Source organism: Sciurus carolinensis, chromosome 5, assembly GCF_902686445.1.
Source record: "Sciurus carolinensis chromosome 5, mSciCar1.2, whole genome shotgun sequence".
In the NCBI taxonomy this organism is placed as follows: Eukaryota; Metazoa; Chordata; class Mammalia; order Rodentia; family Sciuridae; genus Sciurus; species Sciurus carolinensis.
The window spans coordinates 122,927,986-122,949,168 of NC_062217.1; the positions used below are offsets into that span (position 1 = coordinate 122,927,986).

At 57.9% G+C, this 21,183-nt stretch overlaps 1 protein-coding gene across 1 annotated transcript in view; it reads left to right on the forward strand.

Annotated features, from left to right (window-relative positions):
• The window catches only part of Cdh23 (cadherin related 23), a 390,176-nt gene that overhangs the window by 217,121 nt on the left and 151,872 nt on the right, over positions 1-21,183 (forward strand). Inside the window, 3 exon segments of the mRNA XM_047551945.1 lie at positions 13,610-13,615; positions 15,311-15,460; positions 15,960-16,118. Of these exon segments, the coding sequence (XP_047407901.1) occupies positions 13,610-13,615; positions 15,311-15,460; positions 15,960-16,118 (315 nt within the window).

The following is a 21,183-nucleotide window of genomic DNA, read 5'->3' on the forward strand; positions in this document are numbered from 1 at the left end:
GCCCAGGGACGCCTTCCAGAAAGGCACCGGCTGAGCAGGGGGTGCGCGCGCGAGCCGGAGGTGGCCACGCAGAGCTGGTGCTCCCCAGCAAGGCCTAGAGGTCCCCACGGGGACATGGCCTGGCACTTTTCCAGCAGTCAAAGACTGGTGGGACTGGCCGGGGCTTGGAGAGGGGAGGCTGAGGCTGCTGCCCTCGTCCGGGTAGGCCGTCAGCCACGGAGAGGCCTTCTCCAGCTACTGCGGGTCCCAGGAGCTGGCTGACATGGCCTGGCTCACCCTCTCCTGAGGAGCCCTCTGACTGACTGTCGGGACCCGAGGCAGGGAGAGCCGGAGGTCCACGGGGACACTGGCCTGCTCGGCTGGCGGGGGCTTCCTGGGGGTCGCCTGGTGAATGACTTGCAGCTTAACATCTTCCTCAGATGACGTTTGTGAGAAGCCCGAGGACGCCAGCCATCTTATAATGAGATTCTCAAAGTCCACTAGAAGCGCCACTCGGGACTCTGGCCAGGAGGACCCTGCGTCTTTGTGACAGCGGCTCTCTGATTTACACTTGACCTTAGCCAATGGCCGAGGAGCCGCGAGGCTGGCTGATTGAAAGTCAGCTCAGGGTTTTGAACTCCGCTACTGGGCCTGCCCAGGCTGCCCAGCCTGGCTTGAGCTGGACTCCAGGTGTGGATCCAGGCATCCTGTCCCCATCCTACCCGGTGTCCACCTCTGGGAAACCACAGGTCTTTACACTCTACAAACCCCAATGCCGTCGTCCCAGAGGACCTGGGAGGTGCCCTGGTGTGTCCACTCCATGCCCACCCGGCCTGCAGCCGAGGGCCCGGGCCTCCCACTCCCTCCCACCCAGGCGTCTGTACATTTGGTGTCACCTGGGTGAGAGAGGCAGCTGGTTAGAAATAAAAATAAGGGCTTCGAAGCAGCCGCTCTGCCACTTTAGATCTGAATGACCTTAGGGGACTTTTTATCCCCGATTCCACTTGCTTATCAGCGATGCTGGCTCCCTGGCGGAGCCGTCGGGCGGTAAGATGAGTTCACACCTGTGTTTAGAAGAGGGTCTGGTCCATAAAAAGCACTCTTCGTACCTTGACTACTGGGGTTATCGTCCCCGCCGGGAGATAGGTCTGTTTATTTTGCCTTTTTCAGAGAGGTGAAGGGGCCTGCCCAAGGTCATTCAGCCGGTGGGGGAAGGACTTGACCTTGAACTCTCAATCCTGGCTTCTTGTTTGTGGAGCTACCAGGAGGGCACGAGCCTGCTCCCAGAACCCACACCGGCTCTATTTCCTGGTGCTCTGCCAACTGTCCCCTAAAAGAGGAGACAGGATGGGGACAGAGGGGTGGCATTGTGGCAAGGCCTGGCTCATCCGTGAAGGTGCAGCGCAGACCTTGGTTCCTCCAGCTGTTAAAAAGGAATTCATTCAGAAGGAGGACTGGACGTCGAGGTGGGCATTGGCCTGCTTCCCCAGAGAGGGTGCAGCACATGGTGGCTTCCCCAGCTTGGTCCTGACCAGCACTGACCTTTTCACATGAGCAAAACTGGGCTCAGAGGGGGAGATCTCTATGGAAGGCCACAGAGCGTAGCAAAAGATGGCCGAGGGACGGCCGAGCACACAGTGTGGCGGGCACCTCGGGCCTGGACAGGGGAGAGAGGTGCCCAGGGCTCTGCCACTGGGGAGGAGGCGGGAGTCCTTCATCCCTCATTTACTCACTGAGCACCTACTAGGCGCCAGGTGCTCTTCCCAGGACCACCCGCCACGGATCACCAGGAAGCCCGGCCCCTGGGCAGCCTGTGTTCCAGTGGTGGAGACCACATCTGGGCAGGTGGTGACGGCTGCCCAGGGGAGAAAGAAGGCTGGGCTGGGGCGAGGGAGGACAGAGGGCAGCGTGGGGAGGCCTCTGCAACGCCACGGCATGGGAGGAGGGACCGCTGGTCCTGAGGGTCGGGCCCTGTGGACCTTCCCGGAGGGAAGAGCAATTCATGGATCTGAGGCTGGGTCCTCAGAGGGGACAGGACACTGGCCGAGCGTAAGAAGCAGGGAGTGAGCCGGGCATGGTGCTGCACGTCGCACGTCAGTGATCCCAGCAGCTTGGGAGGCTGAGGCAGGAGGATCCTGAGTTCAAAGCCAGCCTCAGCAAAAGCGAGGTGCTAAGCAACTCAGTGAGACCCTGTCTCTAAATAAAATACAGAATGGGGCTGGGGGTGTGGCTCAGTGGTCAAGTGCCCCTGAGTTCAATCCCTGCTACCCACTAAAAAAGAAGTGGAGTGACTTGATATGACTGAAGTGTCAAGAGGACACTCTGGAACAACCCAAGTACCCATCAATCATGGGGGGCAGAAAGAACAGGGTGCTTCCACCAGCAGGATGTCACCCGGCCGTCACAGAGTGACACAAAGGCCACGCCCTGTGCGGTTCCATCTGTAGGAAGTGTCCAGAGAGACAAATGGCAGGCAGGGAGTGGAATGGTGGTTCCCGGGACCTGGGTGCGGGCAGTGGCCGCTTAATGGACATGGGGCTTCCTTTGGGAGCCATGAAAAAGGCGGGCATGGCCCAGTGAATATATAGGCACTATCTGTTTGCACACCTTAAAGTGCTTAAGACGATAACTTTCATGTTATATAAAACTTAATTTTTTTTTAAAAAGGTGCTCTTGCTGCTAGGGATCGGTGACTAGAGCAAACAAAGGGGCCGTGACCAGGAGGTGACAACCTGGACTCAGATGAGGCACGTTGGTCAGGGCGGTGCTGTGGGGGTGAGCAGTGGTCCCACGCTGCACGATTCTGAAGGGACCGTGCTGATGGGGCTGGGATTTGACGTGGCTGTGCAGGGCGCTTGGCCTGAGCGCGTGCCTCGGTTGGCGAGGGGATGGAGCGCGTGGTTAGCTGGCAGCGTCCCGTTTGAAGTGCGTGTTAGACATCCAGATGGAAATGCCAGCAGGGCAGACGAGGTGGGCTGGTAGATGTCCAACAAGGGGCTCTGGGGCCGGGGACCCTGACTTGCATCATTTGGTGATCTCAGTGGTATAAATGCTCCCCGTGGCCAACGTCAAGTGACTGGCATGACTTTAGTGGCTCCCCTGGGCTCTAGAAGTCAAAGGGGAGGCTCTGTGTGGGTCCAGGCTGCTGAAATAGGAGCTGCCAGCGTCTGTATGGAGTTTAAAGCTACCGTCCAGCTGGGCTCGCCTGGGAAGGGGTGTGGCCAGAGGCGAGAGGAAGGGAGCTAGGCAGCCCCGGGGCACCCAGGGAGAGGGGCAGGACTCGCATGGGGGGCCAGAGGCCTGACCTCCATCATAGTCCCAAATTAGCATGTGTCTGTGTTTACTTTTCTAGGTGAAGCAGAATGATTGGTTTTAATCACCCCCATTAGGGAATGTCCCACCTGCCAACCTGCACTGAACACGCCCACCAGGCTTTGAAAAAAAATCCTCTTGGTCCTTCTCCCCCCGCCCCCCCCAGAGCCGCCTCTGGCACAGGGCATGGCTGGAGGTGGGACCATTCTTAAAGACGCAGACCCCTAGGGTGGAATGAGAACCCCATGGATCTCAAAGGCATTCTGCTGAGCGAAAGAAACCAGTCTCAAATGCTACTGCTGCATGACTCTAGAACATTCTCAAAAAGCTTAGGAGCAGAGAACAGATCCATGGTGTCAAGGGTTAGGGGTTAGGGTGGGAGGGGGTGACTGGGAAGGGACAGAAGAAGAACGTTTTGGGGGGTGGTAAACTGATCTATCCTGGTCATGGGGGAGGTGAGTAACAAGAATCTGTTCATGTGTTAAAATTCATAGAACTGAGCCGGGTGCAGTGGCGCACGCCTGTAATCCCAGCGTCTCGGGAGGCTGAGGCAGGAGGATCTCAAGTTCAAAGCCAGCCTCAGCAACTTAGCAAGGCCCTAAGCAACTCAGTGAGACCCTGTCTCTAAATAAAATATTATAAAGGGCCTGAGATGTGGCTCAGTAGTTGCGTGCTCCTGACTTCAATCCCCAGTACCAAAAGAAAAAAGAAAATCATAGAACTGTATACCAAAATGTCAGTTTTATGGGTTGTTGACTTAAAAAGTAAATTATGAAGTATTGAAGATGAAATGAGAGGTAGTCACACCAACGGCACTCGTGGTGGGCTGCTAGACTTGATAGCTCCATGTTCCTTGTCACGTCATAAGTTGTCAAGCACGTCACAGGTACCCTCTTAGGTAGATAGAAAGGTAGCCTGGTTGACCTTGAATACCACTAGGAGTTTGAACCTAATTCAGGAGGCCTCTGGGAGCCATTGATGGTTCTTGAGTGTAAGTGATAGCCTCAGAGCTGTGCTTTACGTTGATTAGTCTGAATACATGGAGGATGGGGATAGGGACCTAGGGTGATGGTGGGGAGTGCAGGTGGGTAGGGGCTAGGCCCAGATCCAGCAGGCCTGGACGTGGGGTCTGTGGAAAAGGCAGGGGTTAGTATGAGGCCAGGGTTTGGTGTTCTAGCCACCGAAGTGACAGAAGTTTAAAGGGCAGGTGGGGAGGGGCTGGCAGAGGGGAGGAAGCTGCTCCCACCTGCACCACCCTGATGGGCAGGGGCCAGGCCTCCTTGGCCCCGCCTGTGCCCCCACAGGTCCTCACTTGCTCGCCTCCACCCTCCCTGTCTCCCACCTCCACTCCCCTCCTCTGGGTCTCCGTCCCATCTTCTGATTTGATTGGCACACCACAGCCGCTGTGTGGCCCACACAGACACCTCCAAAGGCGTCCAGTAAGAGGTCCCGGGCAGGAAGGTCCACACCCCCAGGGCTGTGTCCTGCACCTGGAGCCTGCACCCTGTCCCGGCCCAGAGCCCCTTCCTTAGCACAACTGTGGTCCTTCGTTGGTGGGAAGCGGGCAGCTCTCCCCGGCAGAGGGCTAGGAAGCGGGTGTGCCGTCCCCACTCGTCCTTGGCTCCCAGGATGCCAGGGTCACAGCCGCCCCTGGCACTGGGATCCCCATTTTGAACAGCGACCTCGAGAGGACAGTTTACTAAGGTCACAAAGCAGGTCAGCTCCAGGGCTGTCTCCCTTCTCGCCCTGCGCACCCTTCTTAGGACGATGGTCTCACGATTGGAGGACGGTAGTGGGGACACTGGTGTGGTTAGCCCCTGGCAGTGTCCCCTCCTGATTTCCAGAGATGTCGTCTTGCCGTACATTTTTCCTTGTGGAACAGGGAAATAGCTTCCTCAGGGTCGGCGGAGGCAGGGGAGCCTTCCAGGTGAGAGCCAGCTCCCAGCCGGGCACCCTGCCCCTCCCTGCTCTGTGCGGAGACCCTGGCTAGAGAGCGGAGGGTTGGACACTTAGCCTTGGCAACTGCTGCAGGCCTGCCCCGCTGGTCACGCAGTCCTCTCCAGAAGGGCTGGTGGGGTGCCGGACAATCCCAGGCCTGGGGCAGATCAGGATGCTCGTCCTTCCCCTGCACTAGGGTCTCTCTGCATCTCTGAGAACAGTGACCCCATTAGTCCCCCACCAAAACCACAGCCTACACTCAGGGGCAGAGTTTGTCAGTCAGGGCGGCAGGGGAAGGGGCTGAGGTGGGGGTGGGGTGGGGGAGCAGGTTGACAGATTCTGATCTGAAATGTGGCCACCCGTGCCGGGAGGCCAGCCCAGGGTTACAGGACAGCCACAGTGAAGGAACTGCCGAAAGTTCCACACGGCGCCGGAACCCTCCAAGCAGGATCCTCTGCTGCAGAGAGAGGGAGGAAAGGGACACGGCTCACTTCCTAGAGATCTTGAGGGTGGAGGTCCAGCCTGGTGTCGTCCACTTAAGATCTGGGGACTCATAAATCCTACCCGGCTTCCTCTGTCCTTTGCACATGAATGACCAGCCCAGGAGCCCAAGGCAGCGGCAGCTCCTTATCTGGGGCTAGGAGGTCCCTGGGGCCCCTGGGTCTTCCACAGGGTGCACATCTTTTGACCATGCCCAAGGAGAGCTTCCTCCCCAGCTGGTCCCCCTAAGGCCAGTGCACTCCACTACGAACCCTTGGGCTGAAGGCTTTGATCCCTAGAAGTCCAGGGTAGCCTGGAGATTAGAATCTCACCAGAAATGGCTATTTGCTCGGGGCATAGAAGTGGGACCAGAGGGGCTAGTGTCTCCACTCTGGAAATGGAGACAGTAAACTTCACCGCATCCTGCAGAGCACAGGTGGGACCTAAGGCCAGCTGGCAGGACGGCCTCCCAGCGAGGCTGAATGGGGCCCAGCGGCAGCCGTGTGCCCACCCTCATTGGCAGAGGACCAGCACTTTATATGCGTGTCCTGTGGGGGTCAGAGCAGCCTGTGGGGAGCTCACCCATGGGAAACAGGGGTGCTCAGAGCCCCTTGCTTCCCACACCAAGCACGGATCCCGCCAGCGCACCCCTGCATACCTGGGCAGTTGGACCAGCTGTCCCCGCTGAGCCCTGTAGAGCCAGGGACCTCTAGTCCTGATTTCCTGTGACTACCTAGGTTTTAGCACTTTAAGGTCCATATCTTAGGATCCCCCTCAGACCCAGGCAAACCAGGACAACTGGACACTGAGAGGCAGTGCGTCATCATCTCTGATTCAAGCCCGAGAAGTGACCTAGGCCAGGGTGGAGAGGCAGAGGCTCTGAAGCAGATGACCCTGGAATGCAGAAGAGAAAGCCAGCAGGGCTGAACCCCTCCCCATGTGATGTGGGCTTTGCTGGGTCCCTGGAATCGGGACTCTGCCCAGGATTAGGAGGGCAGGGAGGAGGGGACACAAGGAGACAGACAAGGTGTTAAGAGTAGCTGGGATTTGGAAGTGTGAGATTCCCACCATGCACTGGGGCGAAGGACTGCAAATGAGGGAAGACCAAATTCAAAAACGCCTGTCCCTCGCTCGCCTTAATGCAAACACCCCGTGCACATCATAATTCATTTCCCAGAAGAGCTGGGGGTGGCTGGCTTCGGGGCCTCTGGGGGAAGAAGGGAGGGAAGGTGTGCCATGCAGGTGAGGAGCACTTGCCCGCTCGCGCCTCTTCCGCGCACGCACGGATGATGCACACGTCCGTGATGAAATGATGGCTCTCTAGTATTCTTCCTCCAAAGTGCCAGCTGCCAATCGGATTGAATTAGATTTCACAGGGGTTTTTGCAATACATGGAATTCAGCAGCAAATTACTCTTAAAGAGGGAAAATCAATCATTTGGAGCAGAGATAAGCTGAAGGCAGGGCAGCCTGGGATTGATCCTGGCGGTGCAGGTGTGTGTGGAATTCCACAGATAACCTGGGACGCTGGCGTGGGGGCCGGAGGGGAGGAAGGGGGAGAAGGGAGGCAGGGAGGGAGAAATACAGAAGAGAACAGCAAAGAGGAAGGAGAAAGAGGAGCCGTGGAAGGAGAAGGAGCGAGGGGAGGGTGTCCTGGTCCCTTGGGACCTGCTCTAATGAACCGTTGTAGACTGGGTGACTTTTAAACATCAGAAACTTATTTCTGGAATTTGGGAAGACTGAGATCAACGTGCTGACAGATTCAGTGCCTGGTGAACTGGCTTCCTGGTTCCCAGATGGCCGTCCTCACCGTGTGTCCCCACGGGGCAGAAGGGGCTAGGGTCACTCTGGGGTCTCTCTAAGGGCCTAATCCCATTCGTGAGGACTCTGCCTTCATCTGATCACCTCCCAAAGACCCAGCTTCTCGGGGATTAGGATTTCAATCCTGTGAGTTTGTGGGATGACCACAGAGGGGTCAGTGGGATGATTCCCAAAGCAAGGGCAGCTTCTTCCCTCTCCTGCTGGCCTGACCCTCTGCCTGGATCCAGGGTGGAGAATCGGAAGCCTCTGAGCCACTGGCGGCCAGACCGCTGGAATGCAGAAGAGAAAGACAACAGGCCTCCCCACCCCACCCCTGCCGCTACCAACCATGTGACCTAGGCTTCACTGGGTCCCTCGGTGAACTTGGGGCACAGACAGTGACCTCCACAAGGCTCCTTCCGTTGCCCTCTGGCCTCTGACATTGAAGCAGGCAGCCTCGGGGCAGCTGCCCCATGGAGGCTGGCAGGAGCCGGTAACCTGGCGCCCCCTAGTGGTGCCTCAGGAGGGAGAGAAAGGGGTTGAGAAGGGCCACCTGCCGAGGTCCACTCTGTGTCTGATTGGGGTTAATTAAGTGGAAGGATAAAGAATACATCTTCAGTGGACTTTGATTTTCCACCGCTCAATAGCATGGATCAGACCAGGAAAGCACCGCAGGAGGGAGGGAAGGAGGCCTACAGCCCCACTGGGATGGGTGGCAGGTCCCTCTGCCCCTGGACACAAGGAAGCCTCTGCCCTTCTCCACCTGCCCTCATTTCTGGCCAAGGTCTAGAAAGCAGCGCCTCCCCAGGTATTTCCTCCCACAACAATAATGAGGACTCCTTTATGGTAAGCGCTTTTTTTTTTGGATACTGGGCATTAAACCCAGGGGTGCTTAACCACTGAGCCACACCCCCAGCCCTTTTTTATATTTTATTTTAAGACATGGTCTCACTGAGTTGCTTACAGCTTCATAAGTTTCTGAGACTGACTTTGAACTTGCAATCCTCCTGCCTCAGCCTCCCGTGCTGCTGGGATTACAGGCATGTGCCACCCAGCCCGGAGCGCTTACACTTGACCAAGATTTTGAGGTTCACCCACAATAGCCCATTAGGCAGGATTCTTTCTTCCCATTTTGCAGATGAGGAACTTGAGGCTCAAGGAGGTAAAATCATGTGTGCAAAATCACAAAACTGAAAGAGTCTGGACTCGGGTCTGACTCCAAGGTTTGCGTTGTAACCACCACTGAAGTCTCACACCCTGGAATCTCCATCACAGGGCTCCTCCCTGGCAGACGTGAGTTCCTGGTGGTGTTTCTGTGAAGGGAGCGCTGATTCTGGAGGCCGTCTCTGCACCCCAGCTCCCTAGCCCCAGGCCCTGCTCCGCACACCCACAGGCCCCCCGGGGGCCTCAGGAGGCCCTGCCATTCTCCATCCCGCTCACAGCGCCCCCGCCCCACCACCCCAAAACAAAGAGCGCTGGCCTCACCTTCCCCAGTCCACCCTGCGTTCACATAACCCTGGTCCTCTCTCTTCTGTTGAGAGGAATAAAGGTCCCCAGGGTTGCCCTGTTCCCTAGGTGGGGTGAGGGTGCAAAGGAGGGCACACACAAGTCCCTCCCTCAGGGACTCTCCTTTCTTAGGCAAAAGCCACAATTCACACCTTCACAGAACATGCTGGAACAAAGGCAGTACTGCTTGCTTCATCCTGGGAGGAGCTTCACTCTCCCCACTTCACAGATGAAGAAACTGAGGTTCTAGGCGCAGCAGTGAGTTGCTCAGGATCACACGCTGGGAAGGGATGGTGCCCGTCCCCTGCTTGGAATCTTGCTCTTTCCTGCATCAGCACTGAGTTGGTCACTGGCCCAGGTCCCACACTAACTGGCAGCAGAGAGCAGGGCCAACTGGTGTCACGGCAGCAGGGTAGTGCCTGGGGAAGGGAAGAGGCAGGCAAGAGCAGGCCTAGTCCAGGACTGTCCGGGAGGGAGTCTAGAGCGCAAGTCAGTCCTTCCTCCCTTGGGGGACCAGGTTGTCTGCACAGAGAAACACAGGGGCTCAGAACCTCAGGTGCCAGGCTGGGAAGCCCCACCCACCCACAACTGAGGGCCAGCTGGCATCCACCTCCAGGACCAGGAAAGGCTGTGTGTGCCAGTGGCTAGGCCATGGGTCTACTCCTAGTCCCAGGCTGCCATGAGCACTCAGCAAGCTCAGGTTTGTGGAGTGCCCAGCAGGTGACAAACTGCCTATAAAGAGCTGGAAAATGGGCCCAGTGTCTGCGTGCTCCACACTCCACACCCTAGTTCCATCCCTGCACCAAAGAAACGCTGAAATCATGGAGCCTGGGCCGTTGGGGTGGCCTGGGATGGGTCTGCTGGCTCTGGGAGTCTCGAGGTGCGGGGCAGGAGGGAACGTTCTGGGAAGGGGCAGCGTCTGCTCTGACCGCCAAGGCCAAGGCCGCCCTCCGCCTCCAGGGGCGCGGGGCGGGCTGGGGAGCTGGGGGGAGCCGCCCCTTCTGGCAGGCGGCTGATAAGGCAGTGCCCTCCGCGGGGGGCGGGAGGGCTGCCGTCACCAGGAGCGGTGGGGCGGGGCTGCGGGCACTGATTTCACGTGCGCTCCCCCCGCCCAATAAATAAATAAAGCTGAGCCTCGGCGAGGCCTCCCGGCGGGCAGCCCCTCCCCAGCCGGCTGCAGCTCGGCTGGGGGACCCGCGGCGGCCGCCAATCAGCCTTCTCATCACCTCTCCCAGCTGGAGGAGAATTTAATCCACCGGCTCCTCTCCACACACACTGGGGCTCCTTTTGATGTCCTCTTTATCTCCCTTTCCAACAAAATTGCCCCTCAACAGCTCCAAGAGCACCTCCTGCGTCCCACCCCACGATGGCACCCCCCCCACCCGTGGGAGGAGGGCGTGGAGGAGGCCCAGCCCCGTGGCGGAGGAGCAAGGTGCCCCCTCTGCGGCCCGCTTGGCCTCAGCCCCCTGGCCTCGGCTGGGAGCTTGCCCCTACCCCTGGGCCTTGTGCACCCATGCTTGGCATGGGGGAGGGGACAGTGGCGCTCTTCCCAGGAAGGTCCAAAGGGCTGATGATGAAGAGCTCAGACTCAGCCGGAGGCCGGAACAGAAGGATTGAGTCAGATCCCCCCTTAGCGGCCCTATGGCTTGAACAGTAACCCTCTCTGGCCTCAGTTCCTTCTCCATAAAAGGGGGGGCCACCAGGCCAGGTGAAGATTCTGGTGGTGTATGGAGCAGAGTGGGGGTGACAAATGGAAGCTGTTGTGATGTTTCCCAGCCCAGGGCTCGGTTATAGGGGGTGTGCACCAACTCAGCCCATGGTCTGTCTGTCTGTCTGTCTGTCTCTCTCTCTCTCTCTGTCTCTCTCTCTTTCTCTCTTTTTCTCTCTCTCACCCTTGTCCCAGGGGCTGGCAGTCATAAGTGAAGTCCAAGCAGGAAATCACCCACTGAGCAGGTTCTAGAAAGGGCAAGCTAAGCATTTAAGGGGACTGGTCAGAAGGTGACCCTGGGATCTCCAGACAGCAGCACACAGGGTCTGGACAACTGCTGTGTCAGGCGTAGGTGAAATTCTAGCCCCTGGAGCAGATCAGGGAGAAAGGAGCAGGCCTAGCTCACCAGACCCCAGAGCTCTCCTAAAGGGGCCAGGAAGCCGCCGGGGGCTCGTCCCCTCGGGGGACCCTGCCTCACCAAGTACTTACACCAGGGCCTTAACCTGGGCCTGCCCTGAGCCCAATGCACCCACCAGGCGACTCTTCAGCGACCTCAGTGATCAAACAGCCCCGCCCCCGTGTGACTCTAGGACCTCATCTCGCAGGTGGATTCTCTTCAGCGATTCTTCCTGGTACCCCTCCACCCTAGGGGCTGTCACTCATGAGGGCTCCTGGAGGCTCCTCTCAACAGAGCACAGGCCTGCCCAGAGTTGAGTAGACCTGGTTTGGGTCCCCAAATCTGCATTTCTAACCAACTCCCAGCGGCCCTGTTGCCCCGGGTTCCAGTACCACCCCGGGAGGACCCCCCGCCCCAGTGCTCCCGTCCTCCAGTGCAGGTCAAGTGAACAACCTGAACAGAACCTGGGGCAGAACCCTCGGGCCTGATGTCCGCCTCTCCTCAGCCTGGTTTCCTTGGCCCAGGGTGTAGCCTGGACACGGGGCATTTTGCAACTCCACAGGTGATCTCTCTGTCCTCTGCCCTGCTGGCCCTTCCTGCTGCCCGTGGTGCCTCAGTGTCCCTCTGCTGCACTGAGGTCTCCCCAGCCCTGGCCATGCAACATGGCTCCCTGGGGAGTGCGGAAAAATGCAGCCACCGGGCGTCACCCCTGGGAGGGTCTGAGCAGTGGCTCTGTATCACATTAGACTTGCCTGTGAAGAGAGTGAGGAGGGCAGCCCCCTGTGACTCACATGGCTGCCAAGGTCACCTGGGTGCCCCAATGTTCCCCTGCTCCAGAGCTGAGAGCAGCTCACTGCTGCCCCTGTAAATGGCGCTCAGATCCTCAGCACGTTGCACCTGCAAGGCCCCCTGAGGACTGAGAGTTTTGTGTTTAAAGCCACTTCCTCCATCTGGAATCCCTTTACTTTTAGTCTCAAAGTCAAAAAATAGCCTGTTCCTTCCTCCCTAACACCAGGGCAAATCTCCCCTTCTGGGCAGCCTCCCCTGCCAGGCGTCCCCTCCGATTGGGCTCTGGAGTGCTGCTTTCCCATCTCCATTCGCCCTGGTGACTGACCCCTGCATTCCATGCCACTGCACTGGGGGATGACCACGTCCCTCTACCCCAACGATCTCTGAAGTTCCCCTACCTAGACCCTCTACAAGTAGTAATATATTCTTTGCAGAGTGCACACGCCTGGGAACTGGGCCTGGGCCCTGATCCCCCACTTAGCAACCAGTTCCCTGTGCCACCTTGGGAAACCTCCTGAACTCAATTTCTACAGGAGGGGCCCTTGGGAAGAGGATCACACAGGGCAGCTCAAGAGTTGCTAAGCCCAATCCCTGGGCGCCTACTGTGTGCCAGGCTCTGAGGTGGATTTACACTGCATAAGACATGGTGGGTGGCCTCAAGGGGCTCCTACCATTCCAGAATAACCAGAGGGGACTGAACATGTGATAGAAGCACTCTGCAGCCATTAGGAGAAATGAGGCAAATCTTTGGTTCTTTGATTTCTGGGGGGCTACTGGGATTGAACCTGGGGTACTTAACCACTGAGCCACATCCCCCCAGTCCTTTTAATTTTTTATTTTGAGACAGGGTCTCCTGAGTTGCTTAGGACCTTGCTGAGTTGCTGAGGCTGGCTTTGAACTTGCAGTCTTCCTGTCTCAGCCTCCCAAGTCACTGGGATGACAGGCAAGCGCCATGTGCCTGGCGATCTTTCGTACTTTTAAAGTGTTTTAAAGTGCCCAGCAGCAGGTGCTCCATAAACGGGTGCCCGTGTTGCTGCTGTCCTTGTCAGCAGTGGTGTCCCTGTGTGCAGTTAGGGGACAGTCACCACCACCACGTGTTAAATGCAACAGCTCAACCTGGATGGTGTGCTGCTCTGTGTCGGGGAGTGGTGACATGGTCTGTCGCTGCAGCTGTGTGCCTCTCACAGAGTGCATTTCCTGGCTACCTGGTCACCTGGTCACCGCTGGAGAAGGCTCTCAAGGGCAGGGCAGGGGGACGACATGGAGTGTGCGTTGCTCACACTTTAGAGTTATCTCTAGATTCCACGTCCCTGCGTATCATGTCTCTGACATTTTTTATGCTAAGGAAACAAAAACATGGCAGTGTTTATTTGGAGCTGCTTCCTGCAGGATGCCCGGGACAAGGGTAGGGACAGAGGTCAGCCTCCCTGACCTGTCCCCGCCTCCCAGGGCCACCCTTGACCCTCCTCTGCTGCTCTCCCCAGTGTTCCCCTCCTCAGGACCCCGAAGCTGTGGCCCTAGGGCCACGGGGACGGCTCCTGCAGCAGGGTGTGCTCCTGGGGTCCATCCTGGCCCCTCGCCTTTACCTACCCAGGATTCACCATCTCTCCTCTCTGGTTCCTTCCTCTCTCCACCCTCTGGCTCCTCTCCGGCTCCTCCTTCCTGTCTCGGTGCCCTTGACTGACCAACTCCCCCTGACAGAACCTGGTAAGTGAGCCTCACAGGAGGGGGGCTGAGGGTCATGGTGGAGGGGCGTTCCTCTGCACAGGCTCCGCCCACCCTGCCTGTGGTCAAGGGGCCAAGGTTCGGGGAGGGAGAGGTGTTGTGTCACCCATTCAGAGATGTCACACTCCACTGCTTTTGGCTATTAGTGCCCTTCAGAGATTTAATTGTCCCCTCCACCTGACCAGATGGATTCCACACCAGAGAGAACTGAAAATTCTGCAGCCCGACAGACACGGAGGAGTGTTGCCCACAGTCCCTGGGGAACCGCTCTGGGCTGGGGAACTAGACACCAGGATGGGCTCCTGCTTCCCATTCAAAAGCTCTGTGACAGCAACTGGCCTGCCCCTGGGCTCCTGCCCCTGGCCCTCGCTTTGCCAGTTTGGTAGAATGGAAAAAACTCAAGAGCCCAGTGGGTAAATAAGTAGCAACATGCTTCGTTCCCCAAAACACTGGAGCAGCCCCGGGGCCTCAGTCTTGCGAGCTCTCTGGCTCCTGGGGCTGTCATTTCCTGGCCCAACTCCCTGCCCTGAATGGGGTGGGACCAGCCTTGCATGGACGGGCTTCCAGGGCCAGGTTGCCTGGAACGGGTTCCCTGAGAGAGCCCCTCTGCATCCGCTGGGTAGCCAAGAAGAGGGGCCATGTACCCTTTGCCACACCAGGCTGGGGAGGGAGGTTGTGTAGGAGAAGCGAGAGGAAAAGGCCCTGGCAGGAGAGCCAGGTGGGTGACCTGTGGCATCAGCATCAGGGCCAGGTGGAGGCTCCTGACTGGCTGCTCACCTCAGGCCCACCCAGCTTGGTGTGGCGTTTGGGGGTCATCTCCCGCACATGCCTCTCTTTTTTGAGCAGCCAGGCTCTGGGGTTGATAAGCCACGTCTCTCACCTTCAGCAATGGCTTTTCCTCCAAAGCTGGGGACTTGAATCACATCCTTACATTTTGCATTAGAATGAATCAGGTGTCACATGAGGGTTTTTGTTGAGCTGTAACCCTGGTTAGAACTCCGGAAACCCTGAGCCAGCAAGGCGCCCACCACACCCCCAAAGTGATGGACTTGGGCTGCTGGACGCAGCAGAGCCTGTGGGGCGTGGCTGGGTGTGCTCGGCCTGGGGCAGTGTCCAGGGCTGGCCCCACGCAGGCCCACGCTGTGCACTTTGCCTCCAGGCTCTGGGTCTCCTGTCTCGGGTCAGCGGACCCGTATTCTCCCAGCTGGACACATCCCAGAGGAGGAGCACTGGCCGCCTGTCCTTCCTGCCCTCTCCTGTCCCAGCCTGTCACGGCCACTGAATTGCTTCTCTTCCCTCCACTCCCTTCTGCCCTCTTCTCCTTTTTCCTCCATTTCCTCACTGGCCTGTGGCCAGCAGATCTCTCTCCCCGAGTTGGGGTCTCTGGGTCAGAGAAAGGGAGCCGGAGATGGAACCAGACCACTGGAAGGGACATTGTGGACATTTGACAGGAGGGGTCAGAGGAGACTTCCCGAGGCCCAGACGGGGGCGGGAGGTGGGGTCCAGCAGCCAGGCCAGTGTCACCCAGGGGAAACCAGGACCTCCGTGGGGTGGGGGCAGGCAATCCCTGTCCAGCTCGCCTGGCCCCCAGGCCCTCTGCTCCTCCGCTCGGGCTCCAGCCTTGGCCTCCCATGTCCTTTCTGACCTCTGACAAGCTTCCTCCCCGTTCTTGCCCAGGGCCTGAACAGCATGTTCGAGGTGTATCTGGTGGGGAACAATTCCCACCACTTCATCATCTCCCCCACCTCCGTCCAAGGGAAGGCGGACATCCGCATCCGGGTGGCCATCCCCCTCGACTACGAGACTGTGGACCGCTACGACTTCGACGTAAGGCTCCCTCGCTCTCTGTCTCCTCGGGCCCAGTGGGGGCTTCAGGGGAGACGTGGCCTGGGTGTAACACTACCCCTCTAAATCCCACCTCCCACCTCTCCCCATCTTCCCAGTGGCTCTGACCCAGAGAGGCCCGTAGAGGGATGCAGCGGCTGGAATGAGCCTCCTCTGTTCAAGGAGGACACGCACGTGTCCAGGAACTGGGTGGGATTTCCTCAGGCCCCTGTGCAGCCTCAAGCACCCCCAGGAGCCCCTAGGCCCACCGCCTTTCTGTCCAGCCCCCCGCCCCTCCCCCAGAGCAGAATCATGGCCACCCCTGTCCCATGGACAATGATGGAGGGACTTACAGCAGCACACAGCTGGGGTGGGCAGTGACTCCGGCCGGTGATCTGGGCTGGGACCAGCCAAGGAACTAGGGGGACTTACAGTGGGGGGTGGGAGGGACAAGAGCTCTGGGAACATGTGGGAGCTTACCAGGCCCTGCCCCGTCCCCCAGCTCTTTGCCAATGAGAGTGTGCCCGACCACGTGGGCTACGCCAAGGTGAAGATCACCCTCATCAACGAGAACGACAACCGGCCCATCTTCAGCCAGCCACTGTACAACGTCAGCCTGTATGAGAACGTCACCGTGGGGACCTCTGTGCTGACAGTCCTGGTGAGTCCCCTGCAGGGCCACTGCGTTCTTGGAACACACCATGGGAGGCAGCCAGAGGTATTCCCGGGGACCTGTGCACTCAGGGAAGGAGATGCCTGCACTTGCCCAGGGGCTGTGTATTGAGGTGTCTGGATTCGCCACAATGGGGCTCTCTTGGTCAGGGCTGCAAGGGAAAGGGGCCAGCCTGGAGGAGCCAGAGACTGGGCCAAGGACACTTTGGCTTTCTTGCTTTTCCCTGAGAGGGGCTAATTCTGGGTGGCCAGGAACGTTGGAAGCCCCCTCTACTGGGTGGACAGGTGCCAGTCATTTCTAAGGAGGGCAGCCTTCCCTGAGTACAACGGGGTCCTTAGAAGTACCTGGGCATCTGCGGTTGCCCTTTTTGGGGACTATCCCTTTGATAAGGGGCGCCTCTCAGTGTCATTTATATTGGTTAATACTCTTGGTTGCAAGGTGCAGAAACCCTTAAGTATTCAAGCAAAAAAAAAAAAAAAAAAAAGATTGGCTCACATAACTTGAAGGTATAAGTGATTTCAGGCATGGCTGCATCCGGGCACTCGATTGAGCAGAAGCCTGTCTTCAGTGCCAGGTCCTACTTTTTGTGTTGACTGAGTTGGGCACCAGCACCTCCAGGTTTAGCTCTTACTGGTTTATCAATCCTAGTGGGGAGAAACTTCTTTTTCAGCCATTCCAGCCCAAGTCCAGAATTGATCCTTGGTTCGTTGGGCCTCGGCAACAATCCTCAGGATTCCGATATGCCAGGGATGGGTCGTACTTCCCCTAGTGGAGCCAGGGGTTGGGGTTCCCGATGATGTGAGCTAAAACTGGAGAAGGGGGTATGTATCTGTTATTCAGAGAAATGGGATTGGATGCTGAATACATCAAAGAGGTAGGTATTGGGACCGCTCAGGGTCCTGCCATAGTAGGTGTTCGGCGGTAGGTAGGTAAGGAGCTCACCTCGCCGCAGCCCCTTCCTGTCCACCTGAGGCCCACAGTCCTTGCTGCCATTTCTTGCTCTAAGCTGACGTTGCCAGCCACGCCACTCCCCCGGTCTGTAGTGTGTTTACTCTGCAGACAGATGGTATGAGACTGTACAGCCCCAGGCCCTTCCCATCTGACAGTTATTAATATTTCAAACAGATGTTGAGCTAGTCGGGCCGTCGGATGTAAACAGCATGTCTGCTCTAGCTGTTCTTCCCACCCCTGCTTCCCCGGCCCACGGCTCCCCCACTTTCTCCAGTGTACTCCAGCAGAATGTCCCCTGTGCTGGAGGCCCCCTGGACCCTCCTCTGATCTTTCAGGATGGCCTGAGAGCAAGCTTCAGAGGCTCCAGCCTCTTGGGCTCCTGGACCCAAAAGGGAGTGTCTGCAGCCTCCTGTCCACCTTCCAATGTCCGGGGATGGGCACCGTGCAGTCTGTGTATGGGCAGAGGCCTGGCCAGGGCCCCAGGCCTCTCCCTGCAGGTCAGCGACCTGTGCTAAGTATTCTGGTGTGGGGTCCAGGCTTGGAGCATGTCCCGGATTCCTTCCTGGAATTCTTGTTGGGGACGGAGTCCTGCTTTGGGGGTCCAGGTTCCATGGCTGAGACTGAAGCATGGGAAGAGGCAGGCCTCGGCTGGTGGCACCGCAGTCAGGGGTGCTGGGCCCCGTGCTGAAACCAGTCCTGGCCCTGGGGGTGGCTCTGGTGGACTGGAGCCGAGCCCTCACGCCTGGTTTTACCCAGGGCTGGAGCAGATCCTGAGCCTGCGCAGACACAGCTGACCCTCTGGGCATTGGGTCCCCTCCAGGTCTCACAGGTGAGCTCGGCCTCCTCTGCAGCTGCCGAGGGGCTCTGTGCAGGGCTGCCAGATGGCACCAGCCTCAGGTTCCCGGCTTCCTTCATGCGAGCCTTGTCTGCCTCTTCCTGTTCCCCAACCCCAAGGGTTATGGGTCTGAGACAATAAGAGGGGCCATTTCATCCGCTGATAAACTCTGGCAGAAGGACTCTGGGCCCTGGTCTCCCACCTTTGCTGCGTACTGATCTATACACACCACACTAAGAGCCTTTATTTCCTCATCTGTGAAAGGGGCACAGTGTTGCTGTAAAGAGGATATGAAGGCATCTGGGGTGATTCCGCACCACCATCACCTCCCAGCCTCCCGAGGTGCCTCCAGAGCTCCTAGCAGGTCCAGTTTCCACCACCCCCTCTGCTTGGGCAGGCCCGGCCTGAGCTCTCCACCTCCTTTGCTGTAAGAGGAGCTGAGGCCGTAGCTGCCTGCGCAGGGACTGTGAAATTCCTTCTCCCTGACCTTTTCTGGATGTTATTTAAATGTTTCATGGGCAGTTGTGTCTGGAAAAAATTATGAAGAAAAGGAAGGTGTATTAATTTGCGCCAAAGGCTGGAGCAGAGCCTGATGCAAGGGTCCTCCCTAGTCCCTGCCTGGTGTGGCCCTGCCTCTGTGGCTGGTTACCTGTGCAGGGGGAGGTGGCGGTCTGACAGTGGTGCAGGAAGGCTGTCTGTCACGGCCAACCTGGGCACCAGCAAGGGTGGAGAAGCTGCAGTCCCTGCTCCCTGGCTCCCCAGCCCAGGTTTTGAGATCTCAGAGTCCCCTGGTTCTAACTGAATGTGATTGATGGGAAGGGGAAAGGGTGGGAACCTCAAGTTCAAAAACTTGACCTTGAGCCAGCTCTGCCCCTGGTTGTTGAAGCCTCCTGCTGGAGCTGCTTCCCCTCCCAGCAGCTCACCTGAACAGCAAGGAAGGTGGACGAGAATGTACCCATGGTTCCTTCCACACTGCGGTGCAGGGACAGTGTGCTCCAGGCTAGGGGATGGTGGGATGACCACTGGGGACAGCTCCATCTACGGTGCTGCAGCTGCTATTGCAAGGCGGCCACACACTATGTGCATCCCTTCTGTCCTGTTGAGTAGATGCTGTCATTCTCCCTTACAGATGAGGAAACTGAGGATCAGGGAAGCTCAGGGCCTTACTCAGGGTCCCAGGGCCAGTAAGTGGCTGAACTGGAAACGTCAGCAGTCAGCCAGACCTCCTGGCTGAGCCCGCCCTGGGCGGGACACCATCCTTGGATTCCTGACCCAGACCTGGGCAGTACCTGAGCCCCTGAGGCCCCAGCGAGATGACTGGACCAGGAGCCACCCTGGCCCCACAAGGATCTCCTTCTGGTTCTCTCTGCCCAGGAGGGGAGGGGAGCCACTCTTGCTGTTCAGTTTCCCTCTTGGCAACACAGACATGCCTCCCAACCTGCAGAAGTTCGCCCCTCCCACCCACGGGCCTTTAGAGCCCCTTGCCTGCCGCCCTTCCTTCTCCCAGCCCCCATCTGAAAGTCTGGGAAGGATTGCCAGGACCTTCACCTTGGCCTTCACCTTCCTGCTCCGGAGCTAGCTGGCTTTCCTCCTGGCCCGCCCAGCCTCCCTCCCCAGCCTGCACAGCAGAGAAGCTGCCACCTCAGTGCAGGCCCTGCCGCTCTTTGTCCCCTTCTCTCCCTCCTTCCTCTCAGACAGCTGATACTTTGACACCAGAAGGAGAGGGTGGTTGATGTCATTGCCCCAGGCTGGCCCGGTGGAGGCCACCTTCAGTCCTGCTCAGTTATGCTCAGAGAGGACTTCACACCAGGGCCTGGCTCCCGGCAGGTGACTGGGGCACTCCCTGCTGAGGCTGGGAGCACCCCCCCACCACCATGCTGCCAGGCAGTCAAACTTAGGCCCAGCCAGGTTATCAGGGAGCACCAGGGCTGCTCCCCAGACTCACACAGGACCTCCCCGCCATGCCAGCCCTTAGCTCTGCCATGTCCTGAAGACCTCGTGGCAGTATCAGCCATTGCAGGGAGCAAGGCTTCCCAACCAGAGAGATGCAGGTTCAAGTCCTGGTTCTTGCTTGCCGTCTCGGAGACCCTGAGCAGGTGCCCAGCTGCTTCCTGATCCCCCAGTCTCTAGAGCTTGTTGTGGAAATGATAAAAGCACTAATAATAATGCCATGATTTAGAGAGATGAGGCATTTAAAGCACTTAGTGTATTTGAAGGCGCTAGATCCATGACAGCCGCTATTGCTGGTATTATTATTATTATTATTGTGATTCTTATCCAGGAGGGTTTGTTCCATCTTATTCAGGGGTCTGTGCAGATCAGAGTGTACTGGCTCTTAAATCCTGGCTCTCTGGGGTTCAAGACACCCTGCCTTCTGTTCTAACCTCCCCAGACTCCGCGCTGTCACCTACACGCTGGCTGAGTTCTAGTCTGTGTCCAATCTGGGAGTCTAGCACATGGGCTCTGGCCTCAAGAAGCAGAACCCAGAGAAGGGTTACACAGGATTCAGGGGAGAACCAAGACTCCAGAGGAAGGTGGACAATAGATGCTGCCCTGTGTGGCACCTGTGCAGTTGCCCAGGGACCTGGACTTAGGAGAACCTTGACCTTGATTTAACGTTCTGCTGTTGAAATTCTTAATCTTTTTGAGCAAGGGTCCCATGAAGTTCCTGTTGCCCTGAGCTTTGCACATTTTGTACTTCTCTACTCACAACAGTGGCTCTGTGGCTCTCATCCATTTCTGCATTCGTCTACAGACACTGGGCAAATACTCTGCCCTCTCTGAGTGAGGTGTTGGGCCCTCTGTTCTCAGGATCTTGCTTCTCTGTTCCTAATGCTGCAGAAGAAATCACCCCAACTTTAGGAGCACAAAGCCACAGCTGTTTTACCATGTGCGTGGATTCAGTGGGTCAGGAGTGTGGAAAGGTATGTGGGGAGGCCCTCTCTGCTCCCCCAGGTCTGGGGCGACTCCCTCAGCTGGAGGCTGGACCAGCAGGGCCTGGAGGATCTGCTTCAATGATGGCCTCTCCTTCTTGGTGCCTGGGCTATTCTGGATGAAGGACAGGCTGAGCCAGACTGTCCCCCAAGTACCTTTGTGTGGCTTCTCCATGTGGCTGAGGCATCTGCCAGCGTGGGGTTCTGAGAGGGAGCACCCTAGAGGAGGGCTCTGGAGAACGAGCAACCCAGACAACTAGGCAGAAGCCACTGGCCTTTTGTGACCTCGTGTCATTTCTGCTGAATTCTGTGGGTGACAAGTCCCTGAGGCAAG